General features: G+C 34.5%; 1 protein-coding gene across 1 annotated transcript in view; it reads right to left on the bottom strand.

Moving 5' to 3' along the window:
- Magi2 (membrane associated guanylate kinase, WW and PDZ domain containing 2) overlaps nucleotides 1-22714 on the bottom strand; it is a 1234376-nt gene that overhangs the window by 898600 nt on the left and 313062 nt on the right. Inside the window, exon 2 of the mRNA XM_090332908.1 lies at nucleotides 602-718. Coding sequence (XP_090189034.1) covers nucleotides 602-718 — 117 coding nt within the window. The remainder of the gene's footprint in view (nucleotides 1-601; nucleotides 719-22714) is intronic.

The following is a 22714-nucleotide window of genomic DNA, read 5'->3' as shown; positions in this document are numbered from 1 at the left end:
TAGATTCAGTTTAGAAAATCTCTCTTTCAACTAAAGCGTTATAAGTTCATTCTCCTGACCTCCTGGGAAGTAGGTTTTGAACCCACTGTGGTTCATTCTGATCTACTAGAAGTCTTAAATGGAGCTGATATTTCTCAGTACTAACTTGAGTGAGATGTTTGAATTAGATTTTATAGCTTGAATATTACCGGTCTTCTTTCTCTACAGCTTCAGCATAAACCATGCAACTATGGCTATAAGCACTCTTTTATGTTTGCCAATCTTGGGGCTTGAATTCAGGGACTGAGCACTGTCCTTGGGTTTTCTCAAGGCTGGCACTCTACCACTTGCGCTACAATACCATTTCTGGCTTTTTCTATGTACGTAGTACACCAAGGAATTGAACCTGGCTCTCTGTGCAGGCTAGACAAGCACTCTACCACTAGGCAAAACTCCCTGCCCCTTTAAGCACTCTTGTACTTGAAATTTCATGATCTCAAATCAGTCTCAAGTAACATCCATAAAAAATGGTGTGATTTAACTTTTCTTTTACACAATTGATATATCGCTGGACATTTCTTCATTAAGACAGAAAGAATATAACATTGCCCATTTTACTCACATGGCACCGTGCGGAGGTAGAGGTTGTCACGAATAATTTGCTGAAGTTCGTGGTCCACAGAACCCTTCTGAAATCGTAAGTTGAGGTAGTGACGAAGGTCTTTATCCACAATTCCTCCTAAAATAATAAACGTGCTTAGAAATATATACTAGAAAATAAATTAAGAATGTTATTTGGGTCAGTCATTAGTTATTCTCATGAAAAGATGTATTATTTCAGTTTTCTCTTTCGACTTTCTGAAATGCTTGTACCTAAGAACAAAACAGATAACAATTACTAAGAAAAGAGTTGTCTTATGCTCCATGCTTTGTGTGTATCTTTCATTTTTCAGCAAAGTTTTTAATTATGGTGACAAGGATGTTGTTATTAAACTAACATGAAATATCATACCTAATTGCAAGACTAAAAAGATATTTTTTAATCCTATTGGTACCTACCACTCTACTTTCAGACCCTGGGAATCTGATTGTTCTAAGCACTGCATGCACGTGACATAATAATGGGTAACATTTCATGATTGGTTAAATTCAGCTTCAGACTTGAAGAGATTTTTAAAGTGCCCTCATAGGTTACACTTTGAAACATTTATGGCATTTTTAAAGTTCATCATATCATTAACTTCCTAATATGTGAAAGCCAGAGTAAGATACCATAAAAAGAATTTTAATTCAATCAGCTATCAAAACTCTTTCTCCTCAAATAGTATTTCTTATTTCTAGTAACATAATTAGAGTTGCTATAGATTTAGTAAATGGGAGGACATAAAAAGCTATAAGAAGGCAACAATTATATGAATATTTGTTCCTCTGACAATAAATCCAAGCAATTTTTCTGTCCTATAAGGTATGTATAAGCCAGGCGTGGTGGGTCACCTCTGGAATTCTAGCTACTCAGGAGGCTGAGATCTGAGAATCAAAGTTCAAAGCCAGCCTGGGCACAAAAGAACCCGAAAACCTTTCTCCAATTAACTTCTAGAAAATGGGAAGTGGGGCTTGGCTCAAGGGTGGTAGCTTTGAGTTGAAGAGCTCAGGGACAGATCCCAGGCTGAGTTCAAGCTCCCCTCCCCCCAAAAAAAGATATGTACAATATGTACAGTTGTAAACAAGTGAAAATATTTAGGTTTTTATTTTGCCAATAAAAGAAATTTATTTCTGTTTACTAATATAATTTAATGAATAACTGGACAGAATATCAGAAAACAAATAATGTAGACCTATTAAAGATATTTTTTCCTCTGGTTCCAGCAAACCAGAACCTCTTATTCTCAGCTGTTTACTTGCTCATGGCTGAAGCTCTACCACTTGAGTCAAAACCATCAACATGGCATTTTGCTTGTTAATTTGAGATGGGAATTATGAAAATGGTTGATGTAAGTGGTGGGTCTCAGCCTTGTGAGTAGTTACTATCATAGTATGAGACCCAACCTGTAACTCAAAGATTAATTTTATATTTAACAACAACCAGGTCATATTGTGTTTATCACAAGACCCTTCCTTTTTCCGTATAGGAAGGAATGAACTGGACTTGAAAATACCTTTACAAATGTAAAACCAGAACTCCTGAAACTTGTGTTTTCGGTATAATCATGTTTGGATAATTGAGCCACGATAAAAAAGTAGAGGAAATAAGAAATATACAGAAGTCAATAATACATATTATCTTGAAAAATTTGAATCTCAGAATTTATAAGTCTATTTACATTACTATTGTTGAAAGAACAGCAAGTCAGCCTATATATGACAAGTTTTATAAAAATGTATTAAGGAAATTTGTTTTCCTAAGAAAACAAAAACCTTCATCCACTAATTTCAATGATGGACTATATATTTTATCCATGAAATGACCTGGCAGAGCTTCCAGAAATTAATAGATTTTTTTGTAACTTTCTTTTTTCACATATTCTCATGATACCTAATTATCCTTTACAATTCATGATAGCATGTTCTGCTAAAGTAATTTTATTCACTCATAATAGTGAATAATATGAATACTATGAGAGTTATCTATTCATTTTTTCCATTCTTTTCTAGTAAAATAATTCTGATTTAGTTTTGGGTCTAAACATATTCAGGATATGTACCCAGTGATCTTTTCCTTCTCTTGAAGCACCTGCTTCTAGAATGAGCAAGTGCCTTTATAAATGTACCAATATAAGCAAAGAACATTTCCCTCATTGAAATGGTAAAAGTGGATATAGGTATACAAAGGAAGAGACAATCATATTATGGAAGAGTGGCTCAGTCTGATGTCATCTAATCTTGGCATGTTTTGTTTTTTTTCTAAGGTGGTATTTGCTTGTTTGTACCTTGCAACTTGTGTTTTATAGTAGGCTTTCAATACTCAGTAGTACCCCAACATTTTTTTCTTTTTTCAGAGCTATGTCTGCTTCATCATGTATAGCTTTGGTACCATTTTGAGCCAAGCACACCTGTATTCACTGGATCAAATTTCTGTCCCAGGAGGTGTTATTATTATTTTTTGCCAGTCCTGGGCATTGAACACAGGGTCTGGGCACTGTCTTGGGCTTTCTCAAAGCTAGAACTCTACCACTTGAGCCACAGCACCATTTCTGGCTTTTTTCTAGGTATGTGATGCCAAGGAATCGAACCTATGTCTTCATGCATGGTAGGCAAGCACTCCACTAGTAAACTAAACTCCCAGCCCCAAGAGGTGGCTTTATAAACAGGTAAGTCAAAGAATATAGATGCAAGTATGTTAATCCTGAAAGTGGCACCTTCACAAAACAATGCATCATTTGAATTCTTGGACATTCAAAATTGACCTGCCTTTGTATTTTTTTCCAGATTAACTAAATAAACTTCATAGATCTGAATACTTTCTTTTGATACTATTTACGGAATTTCTATCCATCAGTAAGCTTAAAATCCTCTTCTGCTTGGCCTTCCTTATGATTTTCAGTCTAGGAATTGTCTCTTCCTTTGAGTTCCTGAGTCACCTCTCTTCATCATTATGTACATTGCATCAGGCCATAGAGTAATTCCTGTTTCCTATTGAACTCTATGCTCCCTGGTATACAGTGTTGTATTTCCTATCCATATTGGAACACATCTCCCCTCTTCCCATATTTTTATCTTTATTTTTTAAATTGTAATTAATAGAAGGGTTGCAGTTATATTTGCCAGATAGAAGGTGCATTACTTCACAAAAATTTATACCCGTTCTCATGTTTTTGTCCCCATTTCCCTCACCCAACCCCCTCACCTCATCTTGTTTTCCCCCTTCCCTTTCCTATTTCAAATAAACAAATAAACGTATATATAACATACCAGATAACAAGGAAAGATATTGTAACAATATGAGAATAACCAAGGGACAGCAAAAGAGATGAGAAATAACATAGTACATTAAGAACAACAATCATACATTATAGCAGTATGGCAGTTCTTCAAAAGACTAAACATAGAGCTCCCCTATAACCCAGGAATTCCACTACTTAGTATTTACCCAATGGTCCAGAAACAAGAACATACTAAATTCACTAGCACAATGATGTTCATTGCAGCACTATTTACTAGAGCAAAGATATGGAACCAACCCAGATGCCCCTCAGTTGATGAGTGGATCAACAAGATGTAGCATTTATACACAATGGAATTCTATGCTGCCATTAGAAAGAATGACATCACCCCTTTTGTAAGGAAATGGAAAGACTTAGAAAAAAAATCATATTAGGTGAAGTAAGCCAGACTCAAAGGAACATAGTCCCAATAGTCTCCCTCATTTGTCAAACCTTTGGACTCTCCTAGCAGAGGTTTCCAATAGGGCAAAACCTAGTTACATAGGCCATATAGGCTGAGGCTGAATGAAAGGTCCTCCAGGATATAGAAATAAGAGTTATATAGTGTGTGATTGTGGTTCTAAATGTACTATGTTATTTCTCATCTCTTCTATTGCCCCTTGGTTATCTCATATTATTACAGTATCTTACCTTGTTATCTGGTATATTGTGTATATGTTTATTTTGTTTATTTGAAGTAGAATAGGGAAGGGGGAAAACAGATGAGGGGAGGGGTGGGAGGAGAGAAATCAGGACAAAACCATGTGAAGGGGTATCAATGTGAAGTAATGCACCTTCAATCTGGTAAATATAATGCAACCCTTCTATTCATTAAAATAAAAGAATATTTTTTAAAAAGAACAATAATCACACATTATATAGCTCTTTTCCATATCCTAGAGGTCCTTTCATTTAGCCTCATCCTATATAGCCTTATGTATCTAGGTTTTGAGCTATTGTAATCTTCTGCTAGAAGAGTCCAAGGTTTATACTAATTATGACAAAGGAGGGAAAATATTGGGGCTATGTTCCTTTGGCTCTGGCTTACTTCACTTAATATGATTTTTTCCAAGTCTTTCCATTTCCTTGCAAATGGGCAATGTCATTCTTTCTGATGGCAGCATAGAATTCCATTGAGTATAAATACCACATCTTGTTGATCCTCATCTACTGAGGGGTATGTGGGTTGGTAGCACATCTTTGCCATGGTAAATAGTGCTGCAATGTACATCAATGTGCTAGTGGCTTTAGTATGTCCTTGTTTCTGGACCATTGGTTCCTATATATTTTTAAAGATCCCCTCTTTACATATATTTTTAAAGCAGTGGCTTTAAAAATATATAAAACCTTGAATTGCTTGTTGAATAAGCAAACTGCAAATGCTGTAGAGATTTGAAATTGGATAGGGAAGGGGTGAAAACAAGATGAGGGGTGGGGGTGGGGGGGAGGGAAATGGGGACCAAGACATAAGAAAGGGTATCAATGAATGTGAATTAATGCACCTTCTATCTGGCAAATATAATGTAACCCCTCTATTAATTACAATAAAAAATATATGAAAAAAATGTTAGAGTCTAAACTGGAATTGAGTATCAGTTACCACACTAACAGTTATGAATTGCTTGTCTTGCAAAAATTATTTCTGGGCTGGGAGTTTGGCCTAGTGGTAGAGTGCTTGCTTAGCATGCACGAAGGCCCAGGTTAGATTCCTCAGTACCACATACATAGAAAATAGAAGGAAGTGGTGCTGTCGGTCATGTAGTAGAGCACTAGCCTTGAGAACAGTCCAAGGACAGTGCTCAGGCCCTGAGTTCAAGCCCCACCACTGGCAAAAAACTATTTCTGATTCATATTTTCTCCTCCATAAATAGGTAGACCTTTTAATCAGCTCAAGCTGATGTAAAACTACCATACTCTGGATGGCTTAAACAACAAACGTTTTTTGCTCATATTTTTTGAAGTTCTGGATCAATGTCTATTTGATTCAATTTGTAGAGAAGGCTCATTTTCTGGATTGCAGACTACCTTCTTTCATCCTCTTTTCACAGGACCACAGAGAAATGGTATCTTCTCCTTTTTCTTCCCATAAGGATACTAATACCACCAATGAATGATGATTTGCCCTTGTAACTGAATTACCTGCTAAGTGCCCCCAGAAGATCTGAATTAGGATTTAAATATATGAATTTTTGGAGTGGAAAGAATATTTGGAGGGGAGATAATATTTCTTCCACAGCACTAGGAGTATGCTCAAAATAGTTCTGTTACAGATGCAATATTTATTGAGTATATTTTATAACAAAATATTTTAAGGTAATGTGATGTCCAAATTATTTAATTATTTATTATTTAATTGGCATATCACAAGTTAGGTAAAATCCATAAAATCAAGCTACATATTATCATTTAATATTTAATATTGTGTTCTGCTTTTGAATTTTTCCAGGAAATGTATAACATTGTCAGAAATTTGATACGACATATTGTCTTTGTCAAATAAAGAACAAAATTCCCAAGCAAAAAATTTGCAAGAAATCAGAAAAGAAAAGAGATCTCCTCATATGATTTGAGATTTCTTCATGAGTAACTAAATATACCTTATGCTAATTTATTGTAAAAATTCAAGGAACAGACAATAGGAAAGTTTTGTGAAGATATGCTTCTGAACTCCTTTTTCAAAAGTGGTTTCTGCCTGGCTTATCTTAAAAATGGAGAAATAAATCACAGAAAAGTTGATTGATTCTGTGAAGATCCACAGTTACAGAATAGGTGACAGACATATCTAATCTAGTCTGATGGTGCTGCAGCCCCATTTGGAGAAGAACTGTTGTATCATTGTTTTTTGGTAATCTGGGTACTGATCTAACGTTGAAAGTGTCTGAAGTATACCATGCCACTGAGTGAATGTGTTTAAGTTATACTAGAATTTCTATAAATTATGGTCCAGTAAAATTGTTCTTGAAAAATACCTTGTTAATTATTTTTGATTAGCTGGGAGATCTTAATTATATCATCATTTGTGTCCCTTCAATTTTTTGCCATATTTTTAGAGTGTATAGACTCCTTATTTTGATCGTATTTTAATGTTTAATTGTTGTCCTTTCTCCAAAACATTTCAAATTTTTGCATATTTTGCATTACACATACAAATGTAAGAAATATCACAACATATTAAATAGTTACAGAGCATTGGGAGATTCAGAACAAGAGAGAAAAATCGCTTCTTCAGAGAAAATGTCAGATAAATATAAGTGGTTTATGATACTCTCTAGCTCTATTGAAAATGGCTTTTTTAATCATTTCCTTCCCTACTGTTGTACAGATGGGATATTATTATTGAGTTTCATTTTTCATTGTTAGCCTTATTCTCAAAGTAAATGTGAAGGATATTTCTATAGTTATGATTATTGGCTCCCATGAAGAAGAGAAAATGAGTTCTCAGTATATATCAGATATTGGTTAGTCACTCTATCTGAAGTGCATAATACCTTACCATCAAGAAGTAGAAGAGATAGACACAAACTTGGAAACAAACTACAATGTACATATATTTTCAAAAATGTTTGGAGATGGCTAATTTAGTTTAAGAACAGAGTATTTCCCACAATGTCTTTGATTTTCCTAAGTCTTATAATTTTGTTTTATAAAAAGAAGGAAGTCACAAAAGACAACATAATGAATGAAAAAAGACTTATGAGAAAATAGACATAATATTCTAATCTGAATTCAATTCATTTTCCAAACCAAACACACACACACACACACACACACACACACACACACACACACACACACACACACTATAAGTGTAAAAAGGGAAAACGAATCCTGTCAGGAAAATTATGACTGGATTTAAAATCACAAAAAGTAAACAAATCTCAAAGTTCTATAGATTTTATAAAAAGTTTACCATAATTACTAATGCAAAAGAAAAATATTATTCTTCAAACTATCTAGATAATTTATTTGTCAAGACTATTTTCTCTAAGAATTTTTAGTTTACTGCCTCTGAATTTATTCTTTTTTTTTTTTTTTGCCAGTCCAGGGGCTTGGATTCAGGGCCTGGGCACTGTCCTTGAACTTTCTCCAAGCAGGCTGAAGCTCTAGTACTTGAGCCACAGAAACCATTTCTGGCTTTTTCTGTGTATGTGGTATTGAGGAATTGAACCCAGGGTTTGTGCAGGCAAGCTCTCCATCGCTAGGGCAAACTCCAGGCTACCCCGATTCTAAATTTATTATAAAGTATATGAGTAAGTTCTAAGAAAATAGAACAGGGGCCGGGAGTTTGGCCTAGTGGTAAAGTGCTTACGTAGCATGCACGAAGATCCGGGTTTGATTCCTCGTACCACATAGAAAAAGCTGGAAGTGGTGCTGAGGCTCAAGTGGTAGAGCTCTAGCTTTGAGAAAGTCCAAGGGCAGTGCTCAGGCCATGAGCACAAGCCCAGGACTGGCAAAAAAAAAAAAAATAGAGCAGTCAACTATCGCAACTGTCTTTGTGCATCCACTTTAACCATGTTTAACAAAGAAACAAGCTAATCTATCTCCCATGGTTGTACAACAAGAATTTGTACTAATGACCACATGATTGACCTCAAGTAATGAGACCTGAGTTCCAAAGTTTTACTTTGTATTGTAGTATGATTTTTTCCTGATAGAAAAAGTTTAAAAACATATAATTATCTCCCTAGTGTACCTGTAAATCTCAGTCACTGAAGTATATCATAGTATGATACAAACACAGTGCTGTAGATTTCCATGTGCAACAATGGGAAGTGTGATGAGATGAGGTGCGGGGGAGCTGAAGGAGAAGGATAATGGCTGAAGTTCTAGGTCACGTTGGATTTAACATGCCATACACCCGTGCTCATGATATGATGGATCAGTGCTAGCTCTGTGGTCAGAGGTTCCTCAGGATGAGGTTGTGGTGAGACACGGGAAGACAGCCTGAGTACTCTACAGAAAAACAGAGGGCAAAGAATATCCTGGTAATGTATCTCCTCACAGGGTAGCTTTTCTCATGCTCTGTTGCTTTAAAGAGCTTCAGCTCACAGTCATTCTAAGGTTCTGCATGCCTCCCTTTAAATTAGCATCTCAGTCCATAAATTGGGGATGCTGCTCAAATACAATTTCTATTTCCTATCCTATAAACAAACAGAGCCATTCCGGAATTTTCCCAGTGTTCTTAAAAATACACTCATAAAATTGCAAATCAGAAAGCCTGAAAAGCCTTTCTCTATGAATACTTGTAAGCTCCCAGCTTTTATTTCACTTACCCCAATACACAAATTCATATTAATGTGGTAGGACAGACAAAAACAGATAGCATCAGAAAATAACAGTAGAATTTGAAGGTTATGAAGTCTAGAAGGTGGGGTCACTTTCTAATATTCTAAGAAACTTTGGCACCAATAAGCCAGTTAGATACATCAGGTAAGGAAGAGATGAGTGTGGTGTGCACACACATACATATGCAAGTGTTCTAGGACTCCAAAGTGGGTGAACGAGTGGTGTCCTTTAGGATAAAGCTATAATGGTGGAGGAAGACGGGGATGATTTCACCTTCATTCTTAGTTTCTTAGATGACCTCACTGTCATCTCTACAGGACGTGGTGCTGGATGACACCTGAAAGAAATGAGAAGTGAAGCTAGATCTCAGAGACAGAATCTATAGTATCCCAAAGATGGCAGTGAAAATGGAAATGAGAAGAAACCCTTAAGCACTGAAAGCTGGAAACAAGTTATGTCATTGCCTACTGACTGGGTGTGCTGTGCCCCCAAGTGGCCGTCAGAGAAGAACAGGAGCCAAGCAGCAAGGAGTCTAACCAAAGCATGTGAAAGGGGGTTATAGTATAATGAGTGCTTTCCTGAATTAAAAAAAAATCCAACCAGTGTTTTAAGATTTATATATAATCTTGCCAGGTATCATGATCTAGATAAGCACATTTAACTACTCATAACTGAAGGCTATCTATTAAGAGTCCCTAAAACTTTGTTATGGACATCTGGGACCACATTGATCCCAGAAATTTAGGGAAGACCAAGAAAGAAATGGAGAGAAAGGAAAAAGGAACATGTTAATGAATAAAAGATATCTGATTATGTTCTCTCTTTCTCAGTTACATGCTAAATTATATATACATTTTAGATTAATAAATGAATATTTGGAGTCTGCCATTAGCAAGGAACCTGAAATAGCTTTTTAATTGAAATGAAAATTTATTGAGTATATCTCATTGAAGTAAAACAAACTTTCTTTTTCTTAAAATAGCACCGATTTATTAACGTTACATACTACTATAAGCAATTATAAGTTTGAAGAGCTGCTCAACGTCAATTACCACCTCAGAAATACAAATAGAGAGCCAAATGAGATAGCATTGACTTCACTTAGAACTGCTATTATTGAAATGACTAAGAAGAACAGGAGCAATCCATGGATGTTTTGTTGAGATTGTAAGTTTTTACAACCCTTAGGGAAAATAGTATAGAGGTTTCTCGAAAAATTAAAAAATAGAAGGCAATACTGGTGGCTCTTGCTTGTAATCTTGGACACATGAGTGGATAAAATTGGAGGAGTCACAACTCAAGGCCAGCCTAGACAAAATGTTCTTGAAATTCCACCTCATTCAATTAAAAGTTTTGTGTGTAGGTCAGCAAGGGTCGTTCCAAGAAGTTTAAAGGAAAGGATTACAATCCAAGCCAGCCAGGGTGAAAGATTCTGTTTGAAAAATAACTAAAGCAAAAAAGATAGGGAGCACAACTCTAGTGATTATGTGCCTACCTAGCAAGGACAAGCCCCCTGGTCTTCAAATCCTAGAATTACCCAAATGAAAAATAAATAAAACTACCACAGAATGTCACCAGCCCGCATCTCCAATATTTCTAAATCCTATTTTTTCCACACAAAAGAAATGATGAATGTTTTCACTAGGGAGATAGGAGATTATCCTGATTTATTGAACAATGATGTGATGTACACAAACATCACATTCTAGCTCATAAATTAGTTCAATTATCATGTCAATTAAAAATAATGTAAAACTAAGGGGTGGGTGAAAGTTTGGCCTAGTGGTTGAGCATTTGCCTAGCATGCATGAAGCTCTGGGTTTGAATCTTTGGTACCACAAATGAATTTAAGGCTGTAATACATCATTTGCCTAGGATATATGAAGCCCTTGGTTTGATCATCAGTACCACAGATAACTAACTAACTAAATAAACAAACAAATAAACAAAATAGAAAAATTAAGATCAGTATAAACTATCTATTGAACTGTGGATTATTTTAGTCGAATAATGTCTATAATGAAGTTACCAATTTTATTGCAAATAATATGCATATTTAAAATAATTCAGTAAGAAAGTATGTTTAACTTGTGATTTCCTAAAGATGGTACTTACGTTGAGATAGAAACATCATTTTAAATACTTAGATCAATGTCAAGTCTTCATCAGTTTTACAGCAGTATAATTTGATGATCTGAAATGGTTATATTCTTTGAATTCTAGTTTCGTGCCAGGAAATTCTGTTTGCAAGCTTGAGAGAGGATTTCATTTCAGAATTGATTTTTATATCAAATTCTTTAGTGTAAACACAGAATATAAGGCTCAGAGTGGTAAAAGTAAATTACTTAAAATTTTATTCACTGAATGTTAACTAGCTAAAAAATGTTACTTTTGGTAAATGTAGAATATTTAAAGATATTTATTTTGAAGGCATTTAATGCTATGATTATATTTCTGCAAAAAGAGAATTGAAAATGGTAAATATGATAATTCTATAATTTATGAGATTAAACCAGTTCAGAAATAGAATCAACTTTTCTAAATTCAGACAACAGAGTTATCATATTTATTCTTGATTGTGTACCAATTAGTTTCTCTACCATATTAGATTTGGAAATAGAAGGGGAAACATAGTAGATGTGAAAAGTGATGTGATAGTAGATACGACAAATAATGCCTGCTCATTTTCTCTATAGTCCAGATTTCTCATCAGCCTCTCGGGATGTGCCCCTTTTGCCACTAGGAGTCTGTCATACCCTTCTCCCTGGAAACTGGGCTCAAAGATCGGCATGGGAATCCTGCTAAAGGTGCCAGACTCTAGGCTTCCATGTCAAAACTGCATCCACTACCGACAAATGCAACTGGAACCCCTCGACATGTTACCCCGACAATAAAATACAATAAAAAAGAAACAAGAGGCTTCTCTTCATTGTACTGTTTTCAGTTATTTCATTTTTCCCCTTTAGCTTATTCCCTGATGTTGCTGTTTTTATTTTTGTACCCTTATCTTGTATATGTTTATCTGATTTGGGGAAGTGAAAGAGAATTACTGAAATAGTGAGACAAACGGTACATGAATTCAATTGTGATACTCACTACACACTGTTGGAAATGAAATTTGAAGTTTACAACTTGGGGGGTTGGGTAGAGAGGAAAGAAAGGGAGAGAGGAAAAAGTAGAAGAAAATGACAGAGGGGTAACACTGCAAAAAGAAATATATTCATTACCACACTTATGTAACTGTAACCCCTTTGCACATCTCCTTTACAGTAAAATTTGAATTAAAAAAACTGCCTAATGCATGAGTAATCAAGGTGTGACTGATAGGCGATTCGGAGCTGAAATTCTCTAGAAAAGCCAAATCTGTTGTTTTCATTTCATAAAACATTATTTATATGATCAAATGCATATAGCTATTCCTAATTTTTGAGCTGCTGTTATTACTGTTGCTGTTTTCTTTTTTCATGTCTTGTTTGTTTACTTATTTGCCTTTGGGAGGATTAAGAAGGAGCAGAGAAAAGGTGGATTGAAGGGTGAACAAATATAACAGTGGTGCTCATGAGACACTATGTGCAAAATGAACTCTACATCTTGTGGGTGGGGATGGGAGGGAAAACCAGAAAAAGCAAGAGAGGGGAGATATGGGTCACAAAGATTTGTACTCCTTATTTGATTTGTGTAACTATAACCACTCTACAGATCACCTCTAAGATAACAATAACATTAAATTTTAAAAAGCCACATTTGTATGGAAGGTCCTGCAAACTGTGTTGTGGCTAGAGCACGATGACTGCGAAGAAACTGAATGTGACAGGACAATAGTCAAAGCTAACTCAGATACCTTTAACCTTTTAAATAACCATTTACTATCAACCCTCCATCTGTATCTTAACCTAACATCCTGTTGACTTCATGGGATATATAGCTAAGTTTGATAGACCTTGAGTTGATGCCAAATGTAATGTAAAGTATGTTGTAATATTTGAAATCCATGAAAGAAATTTCCTTTTTATTATAGCTTTCCTACTTAGTTTATTTTTGTTGTTCACCAGCATGAGGGGCAAGGGTGAACGTTCATGTTCGTTGGGATAAAGTTCCTTAAATTGACTTTATGAAAATGCCTTTTAATTCATGAGACCTGGATTATTTATACACAAAACCAAATGACAACTTTTATGCAAATATTTTTGGCACAAGTCCATAATTGAATTGCCAAAGCCTAGAATACTGATGTGAAACTTACCACTGATTACTTCCACAAATGGTTCTCAGAAGCCATTGAAGCATCTCAATAAATCACTATCACTAAAAATTTTATTCATTTAAGCAGCCATCAACCTATCAGCATGCTGGAGTTAGAGAAATAATCACATCTCTCATGAACATGATGCAAATCATACAGGAGCTGCCATAAATCTACCTTTACTCTGATGATGTGATGTTTACAGTCACCTGTGAGCATTTTGCTCAGTTTACAAGTATGACTCCCAAATATGACTCCTCATGCTGCTCACACTTTTACAATACCAACTCCAACACCTGCTCACACCCTTATAATACCATTCACTCATCAGCTACTATTTTATTACAGATTAACACTGATGCCTAAAGTGATAGCATATATTTCTTGCTTATGTATTAGCTACATTGTTACCTAGAGTATATAAATTTTGTGACAGGGAAACTTGACTTTTAATGACTATTCAATAAATTTTTTCAATTGCAAATTAATAGCATGAAAAAACAAATCATATTTGGAGCAAAAGAATAGATTGCTAATTACCAGACACTAGAAGATCCTGCATGGTTTCAAAACTGCTCAAGATTTCCATATAAACTCTATAGAGTTTGTATGAATTGTTAAGTTAATATCCATAACCACAAAAGGATATTAGTGACTATTATAAAGTGTGCCCACTTTTTAGACTTCAGTTACAATGGCTAATTGGAGGTGTTAGATCTTTAAGTCAGTCGCCCATGATATCTCAGGAGACAGAGTGGGAAAATAGACATTCACAGCTACCTGGAACAAAAAGTAAGATCGCCTTCAATAAATAAACCATGGGCAATAGTGAATGTCTTAATGCAAACCTTTCAGGACGAATAGACAGGAGAAACATTGAGGCTACTGCTCTTTTAATGTGGTTTCATTTCCTTTATTTAAAAATTTAGTATTATAGAGGTGATGTACAGAGGGGTTACATTTACAGGTAATAAGTACATTTCCTTTGTACAGTGTTATCTGTTCCCTCATTCTCTCCTACTCCCTCCCAACTCCAGCTACGAGGTGTATCGTCGACTTTCATCAATGTTCAGTGAGCTTTTGCTATATTTTAATATAGCAAAATAATCTGAGAAAGATGAAAAATGATGCATTAAGGCTCATATACTTCTTTGTTAGTCTTACATGTATTTACTCTGAACAGAGATTGTTGATTTTGCTCTCATAATACTATTGAATCCTCCAAGGATTGATGTTTTATCTACATATAAATCACAATATCTTAATAATGATGATGTTGTAGGATGGTTCCTTTCATTTCTTTTTTCTTCTTTTCTTCACTCCTTTTCCTTCCTGTTCTTTCCCTTCTACTCCTGTCCCTCTTTCCTTCTCCTTTTCTTTCTATTCTTTACTTGATTGATAATAAATATTGATATATTTGATAAAATTTGAGCTGCTAAATTACATACACTACACATAATATAATAATCCTTACAATTAAGTCTATATCTGGTTTCCAGATTGTGGGGAAATTATAGGTTATATCCTCATTTATACAAACTCCAATATTTGCTAAAAAAATCCCAAATAAACAAACCCCAAACCCCTCAGCTGCTAAAATGGTTTCAATTTTATCATTTCTGTCTCCAGTTCTACAACCTCTTTTGCCACTTCTAATTTAAAACCCATGTACTTTGTTTGCATTTCCAGTAGATTTTCAAATGCTGAAAAGCATAGACTTTATTATTATTAGGGACACAAATATGACTACACACAATCTTTGTGGCTGAGAAGAATTATACATAAACTTATAAAAAGACAGACAAGGAACTCTCTACAAGGCATTAGGACTCAATCTTTATCCCCAACTGCCTCATTTGTTAGTTAGGAAGAACATAACTGAAATGGCAGCAAGCAGACTTAAGTAACTTAACACTGGCCATAAACACATAAGAATCCATTCATCCTTGGCCTCAGTCTTGGTATCTTTGTAGAAAGCTAGGCTCTCAGTAAAACTTTCCAATCCAAAAGATAATGATTCAATAACAATTAGCAGGTGTCTCACATTTAACCCCATTTATCCAGTCTTCTAATTTTTATTTGCTATGACACTTGAATTTAGGGATGAGGTATTTTTCTTGAGATTTTTGTTCATAGATAGCTCTTTACTACTTGAGGCACAGCTCTACTTCTGGCTTTTTTTTTTTTTTGGTAGTCTCACTGACTTTCTTGCCTAGGCTGGCTTTGAACCATGATCTTCAGCTTTAACTGTAAGCCAATGTCTCCCAGGATTAATCTTGTATTAATTTCAAGAAAGATGATTTTCCTCACAAGGAATTATGGCTGTTAGTGCTGTCTACAGAAGGGTGATAATTGGACTGATATCATAAATGTACATGTTAATGATTACTACTTAGTGAAATTCTGCAATTGTCTTTGGTAGGTTTCCTATAAGGGCAATACTTACAGAGGTGTTTTTTGAGAGAAAAATAGAGTACTCCTCTCTATAAAATATTTGCTGTAGAATTTTATTCTCTGAACACATAGCCATCTTTCAAACACTATTTTTCTTCAAACAAACAAACACAAAACAAAGTAATTTCTACTCAGAAATTTAAGGATATTTACATGGCAGCATTGAACATGTTTTATTTTATGAGGCATTTTTGATGTAAAGAAATAGGAATCTATGGACACTAATGTAATTCAGCTTATACAATGGTGGAGCTGTTGCTTAAGGTAATTAAAATTAAGGCTTATCTGATATAGCAAAAGAGCTGTTCTATGTTACATATTCATTTTTATTTTATTGCCAGGAAAATGTATAGAGTTACAGTTACATTCACCAGGTAATAGGTGTATTACTTCTCACACACTGATACCCCTCTTATGTTTTTGTCCTCATTTCCCTTCCCCCCCAATCCCTCCAAATCATCTTGTTTTCTCCCCTTCCTTTCCTATTTCAAATAAACAAATAAACTTATATACAATATACCAGTTGACAAAGTCAGCTAGAGTAACAACATGAGATTGACCAAAGGGCAAGAAAAGAGAAGAGAAATATCATAGTACATTAAGAACAACAATCACAGAAAATAAACCTCTTTTTTAACAAACACTATTAATACTATTGGTACTCTGTTTATAAATAAAATATATAATGCTCATTAATCAACTTTTATGCTATTCTTTCTAAATACAAGAATGGCATTATCAGTTCTCAAAGGATGATTTCCATCAAAGCCACAATTTGCAGTGTAATTTGTTCACAGATGATTAGAACATTTAAAACGCATTAAAGAGGGCCGCGAGTTTGGCCTAGTGGTAGAGTGCTTGCCTAGTATGCACGAAGACCTGGGTTTGATTCCTCGGTACCCCACATACATAGCAAAAAGCCGGAAGTGGTGCTGAGGCTCAAGTGGTAAAGTGCTAGCCTTGAGAAAGTCCAAGGACAGTGCTCGAGCCCTGAGCTCAAGCCCAGGACTGGCAAAAAAAAAAAAAACACATTAAACAGAATATGTATCTGCTTACATTTTAATTCCACATTTTTAAAATATTGATTTAAAAAATTAAAACAATATTTGTCCTTCCTAGTGAAAAATTCATGATTCTAGATTAATGAAGAAAATGTGGTTACTTTTTACATACAAATATGTTATGAGGAGGGATGAGGTAGAAAATAATTTCCTAGTCTGCAGGTTACATGCATATTTTCCTTTTGGCTTTCAAAAAAGCATTTAAATAAAAATAAATTAATAAATAATACTTGGTTTTAAAGTAGGAAAATATAAAATTGTATCACTGTAAAGACACTAATACATTTTGTAACATATATATATATATATATATATACTCAAGGATATCTATACATATATCCAAATGATTCATTAATAAGAATGGCTAGTCAGAAGTGATAGCCAGCTTATTCTTTTGTAGCCATCAAAAGTCATGTTATAAAGTCTGTCAAGACAAGAAATTAGGATGAAATTAATTATAAATCCTAAAATTTACAAAGAACTATGCAATTCTGGCTAAAAAAAGAAGAGGGAAGAAAAGTGACCAGGCATCTTTATTCCTAACTTCAAAGCTCATGACCAAGTATGGCAATTGACTTACAGATTATCACCTTATTAATAGTCATGAGATCAGACTCAATGTTACTCTTACACATTCCATCCCTAAGTGATTGTGGATTAAAGATTTTTGTGTCAGGATATTAGTTGAATTCAATGTGTCCCTGAATATCAAGGATATCTTAATTCTGTCTCTCTTGATTGTAGTTCCCTCATTTGTAACAATTAGCATATGCCTATATAGGTTACAAGTAAAGCCAATGAATAGTAAAAGAAAAATTTATACTTGTACATGTGTTATCAAACAGGATTCTAAACACTAGCACAGTGAGAACAAAGAAGGATATTATTTTTTTCACCATTTTGGTCCTTTATATTCCAAAATTGCTATATATATTAGAAAATAACAGAAATATATAGCAAATACAATTACCTATAACCTATTGTTGAGAGAAAAATTACTCTTACAATATTGTAATTGTATTTATTACCTTACTCAAGTTGACTTAAATACCTGTATCTCATCTTTACAATAAAATTAAAATATATATTGTAATTAATTTGTGAATCATTATGCATGTTATTTCTTTTTGTTTTTCACCTTTCAATAATGGGGATGGAACTCAGGAACTTGTGTTTGATAAGTAAATGTATCACTTGAGCTGTATTTCCAACTCTGTTTACATGATTTTTTTTCTAGGTAGGGTCTTGTACTTAGGAGAGGATCACAAGGACCCAATAGCTATGTGCACATGATCCTATAAAATGATGCTCATGGAAATGAACTCCAAGAAATGGAAACTAGATGTTTTTCCTTATACTGTGCAAATTCTTTTCCTTCTCTTTTAATTTACTTTCTTTTTATCATCAATACTTTTGATCCCCGAAACCTTTCTCGGGGAAGGGGAATCATGGTATAAAGCGTGAGCCAATTTGGAAATGATACTCACTAGACACTATGTTGGAAATGAACTATACAACTTGTGTGGGAGGGATCAAAAAAGGAAAAATGGGGTGAGAATGAGGGAAGGGGTAATACTATTCAAAGAGAACCATACTAATTTCCTGACTTGCTGTAATCCTTCCGTATATCACCTTTACAATAAGATAAAATAAAAATAAATAAAAACATTAATCAGTTTATGTGATAGCAACCAATTAATAATCATTGTCTCATCCTGAGACTACGATCTTTGCGCAAAGGGGTACCATGTTATATTTGGAGACAATATCCAATAGAAAACAAACAAAATCATGTGAAACCCTAGAAGATGAAGGTATGATAAAGTATTCTAAATGCAACAATAAAGTACAAACCACAGGAGAAATATAATGGCTGTAAGAGAAGATTGTAATATTGAAGACTCCTCAACAGAAACTTAAAACTAAAAAGTCAATTTAAACAAATTGAGCAGTTTCAGAAAATCAGATCTGGAAATTACAGTGTTAATCTCCTGTCACTCCGTAGGCAAGATACTTGGCTTTCACTCATGTAGATTTTTACTGTCAAGTAAAGATTAAACTTTTTCTAATCCAAGATAAAATTGTACATCTTGACACTTAAACTTTTTCTTGACATTTGGTCAGAGGTGGAAATCTAGCCAACCATGATTTTTTGACAGAATGACAGCAGCAGCAACCAGGATAATAACTGAAATACCTTTCCTAAGGTATGCTGCACAGAAGTAAACAGCTAATATGTGAGGAGAAAACAAAACAATACAAGCAACAATGATAAGAAACAGTTATTGCTGTTAAGTCATTTAGTAATTCTTATGTAAAATCAAAATGGAAACTCTCAGTTTTAGAAGGTATCTTGCCCTAATCGTACTGTGGTTCTTAGTTTTCTGGGAAATATCACAGAGTTTTAATTTCAGCAGTGCATGCTGGGAACTGTTTTCCTAAAGAAAGGATGTGGCCACACACCTAACCACAGTCCTGGCATTTGGCCTGTCTTCATAATTCTGAAATGGTAACAAAGATTCTCTGTTTGTTCCGAGCTTCATGTGCTACCACGAATGAAGACTATTATCAGAAACAACAGGGGTGGTTTTGTGGTTATTATTAGATTCAGACTGCTTCTAGTGATTGGTTTTTTAGAAACAGAATTACAGTACCAAGACTATCCTGAGAGATCTGTAAATATATAACTCAGTGTTCAAATGTTCTAAGTTATTTCTGAATTTTTAAGTAGATTGGTCTAAATGCCTTAAACAATTTCCATACATTGTATGTGACTGATACGACTCTTCGGGTCAATTTTAATCCATACATTCCTTCCTTCCCTTTATTTCTTTCTAATACTTGCCATTATCACCAAACTGGAACATTTGCTCCTTAGATTTTTTTTCCATCAGCTAATTTTCTGAGGATTGTATTTCTTAAATCCATTCTAGGATGTCGTTCTGTTCCCTGGAATTTCTACAAGTGCATAAGTAAATATAAATGATTGACTTGGTTCAGGTTTGATTTTTGTCAAGACAACTTTATAGATGGCATTTTGTTTTCTTCATCAAGATCCAGGTGATGTTTCTAATATTAGCAACAGCCACCTATGACTACTGACAAGATCTGTTATTTCATTCAAGGTTTGCAGATTAGAGAGCCATCCTAATTTTTCATTGCTTCTTCATTAATTAGAGTATTTCTCTAAAAGGTTATTCTTCAGTCAGTTATTAGTTTTTAATTGTTCTCAAAAAAGGCACCTGAAAATGCTTTTCTACCTTTTCACTTCTATTTAATTGCATTTACTTTTCCAAACAGGGAGTTATCTCACTAGCATTTTTTTTTTCAAGGAATCTGGGAGGGTGGAAGCTCCTCCATGGCATTTCTTTTTAATTAATTTATTTTTAATTTATCATACATTTATGAACTACAAAAATCTATGGTATGTTTTAATCCATTGTCATTATTAATCTCATTGGTGATCAAATTATACTTTTATTGTGGACCTCTTTCAGTTGACTCTTGAATCTTTCTGTCTTTGAAATTTTCTCAGATTCTGGTATAATTTAATCTTCTCTTGAAAAATATATACACTTTTCACTCCCTTGAATGCTTTTCTTTTTTCTTTTTTTCAGTTTTTTATTGTAATTAATAGAAGGGTTACATTATATTCGCCAGATAGAAGGTGCATTACTTAATCCCTGCTACCCCTTCTCATGTTTTTATTCCCATTTCCTTCCCCTACCTCCTCCCCTCATCTTGTTCCCCCCTTCCCTATCCTATTTCAAATAAACATATATACGATATACCAGATAACAAGGTAAGATACTGTAACAATATAAGATAACAAAGAGACAGCAAAAGAGATGAGAGATAGCATAGTACATTAAGGACAACAATCACTCATTATATGGCTTTTGTTTCTATATCCTGGAGGTCCTTTCATTTATTGTGCTGAAAAGATAACCAATTTATTTAGTCCCTTGTTAAGTGTTTTGCTCTCTCAAAGAGTTCTTCAATGATGCAGACTTTTTAGCATTGCTTTCAGTATCCATCCATCTTGTCCTCCATTTGGCTAATTTGTGGCTTTTAATTTTGCTGATACTCCATGATACATATAAATTTGACTTTATTATAGAGACAGGATCCAAAAAAGTAAGTCATTTTTAAAGATATAAATACTTATTTTCAAAAGGTACACTTTGAAAGGTAAATCCTATTTCACTATCTAGTGATGCTGTTCTTTTTAAAAATAATTTTTATTGTGATTAATAGAAGGGTTACATTATATTCACCAGATAGAAGGTGCATAACTTCACAAACCCTTTCTCATGACATGGTCCCCATTTCCCTCCTTCCCTCCCCCATGTATCTTGATTTTTCTAGGTGGGGTTGGTAATTTTGAATTTGGGAGCTTGAGCTCAACAATTTGAGCTACATTTTCAGTCTTTTTCCTTCATTTCTTTGGAGCCTCAGCAAATAAGACAAATACATCATCAGCTTTTTGGGGTTGAGATAGGATGTCAATTTTTTTCCTGTGGATGGCCCAATATTATTCTCCCAAGTAGGTGAGATTACGGATGTCAGTAAGCATCTAATCTAATTTGGAATTTGCCAGTAAATAAATACTTTATATATGGTTACATTCAAATATCTGTTCATCCTAATTATGTTTTGCAACAAATAACTTTGGATTTCAATTTTTTTCTGAACTTCTCTGTATAATATAAAATATATATCAGAGGACTTAAATCCAACTCTACAATGCATAGTGAATGTTTACCACTGAATACACGAATGAAAAATTAGATTACAAAAATTAAGCAAAAATTGGACATTTGTGCCCAATTTCACATGCTACATGGAAGGTAGAGTTCTAGAAGATTACAGTTTTAGGCTAGGTACAAAAGCTTATCAAAGTAGCATCTCAACCAATAAGCCATTTGATGCATGCCTTTGATTCTAGTTATTCAGGAGGCATAGGTAGAAAGATTAAAATCCCAAGTTCCTCACTGGTGTCAGAACAAGGTAATCAGTTCACACACTGGTGCCACATTAAAAGGGGGATAATGATAAAAAAAAATCTTACAGACACAGACATTTCACCAAAACAATACATGAATAGTCAAGAGAGAAAACATCACTTGCCAATAAGGAAATGTAAAACAAAGCCACAGTGAAATGCCATAACATATCAATGAAAATGACTAACATCTAAACAAGCACACAAAACTGAGACTGTGAAATACTGGCAAGAATCCAAAGTACCTGGAGCTCTCCAGAGTTATTTATGGGAGTACAGAATGGCACAATTGTTTTGGAAACTTTTGATACATTCATTTACTATATAATTCAGTAGTTCTGCTTTTTGTTATTTACCCAGGGGAAAAACCAAAGCAAAACAAAACAAAAAACACTGAAATCTTTCAAAATAGGCGTTCCTGAATGTTCACAATAACTTTTTAAAATATCCCCACATTGTAAAAACCCAATTATGAATCAGGAGAATGCTTACAGGATTTGGGTTAGCATATGCAATTTCTTTTTGTCGGTTGTAGAACTTGGACTCTAGGCCTCATGGTTGTCCCTAAGCTCTTCACCTCAAGGCTACCACCCTATCACTTGAGAACCAGCCCCACTTCCCATTTTCTAGTGATTAATTGCACAAAGGAGTCTCAAGCACTTTAGTGACCGGACTGGCTTTGAACTGCGACCCTCAGATCTCAGTCTCCTGAGCAGCTAAGATTAAAGGTGTGGGCCACCACACCCTGCTAGTGTATGTAAATATT

This window comes from Megascapheus bottae, chromosome 5 (assembly GCF_031878675.1).
Source record: "Megascapheus bottae isolate mThoBot1 chromosome 5, mThoBot2.hap1, whole genome shotgun sequence".
NCBI lineage: Eukaryota > Metazoa > Chordata > Mammalia > Rodentia > Geomyidae > Megascapheus > Megascapheus bottae.
Note: the sequence above shows the minus strand (reverse complement) of the source record. Positions and strands in the feature narration are given on the sequence as shown.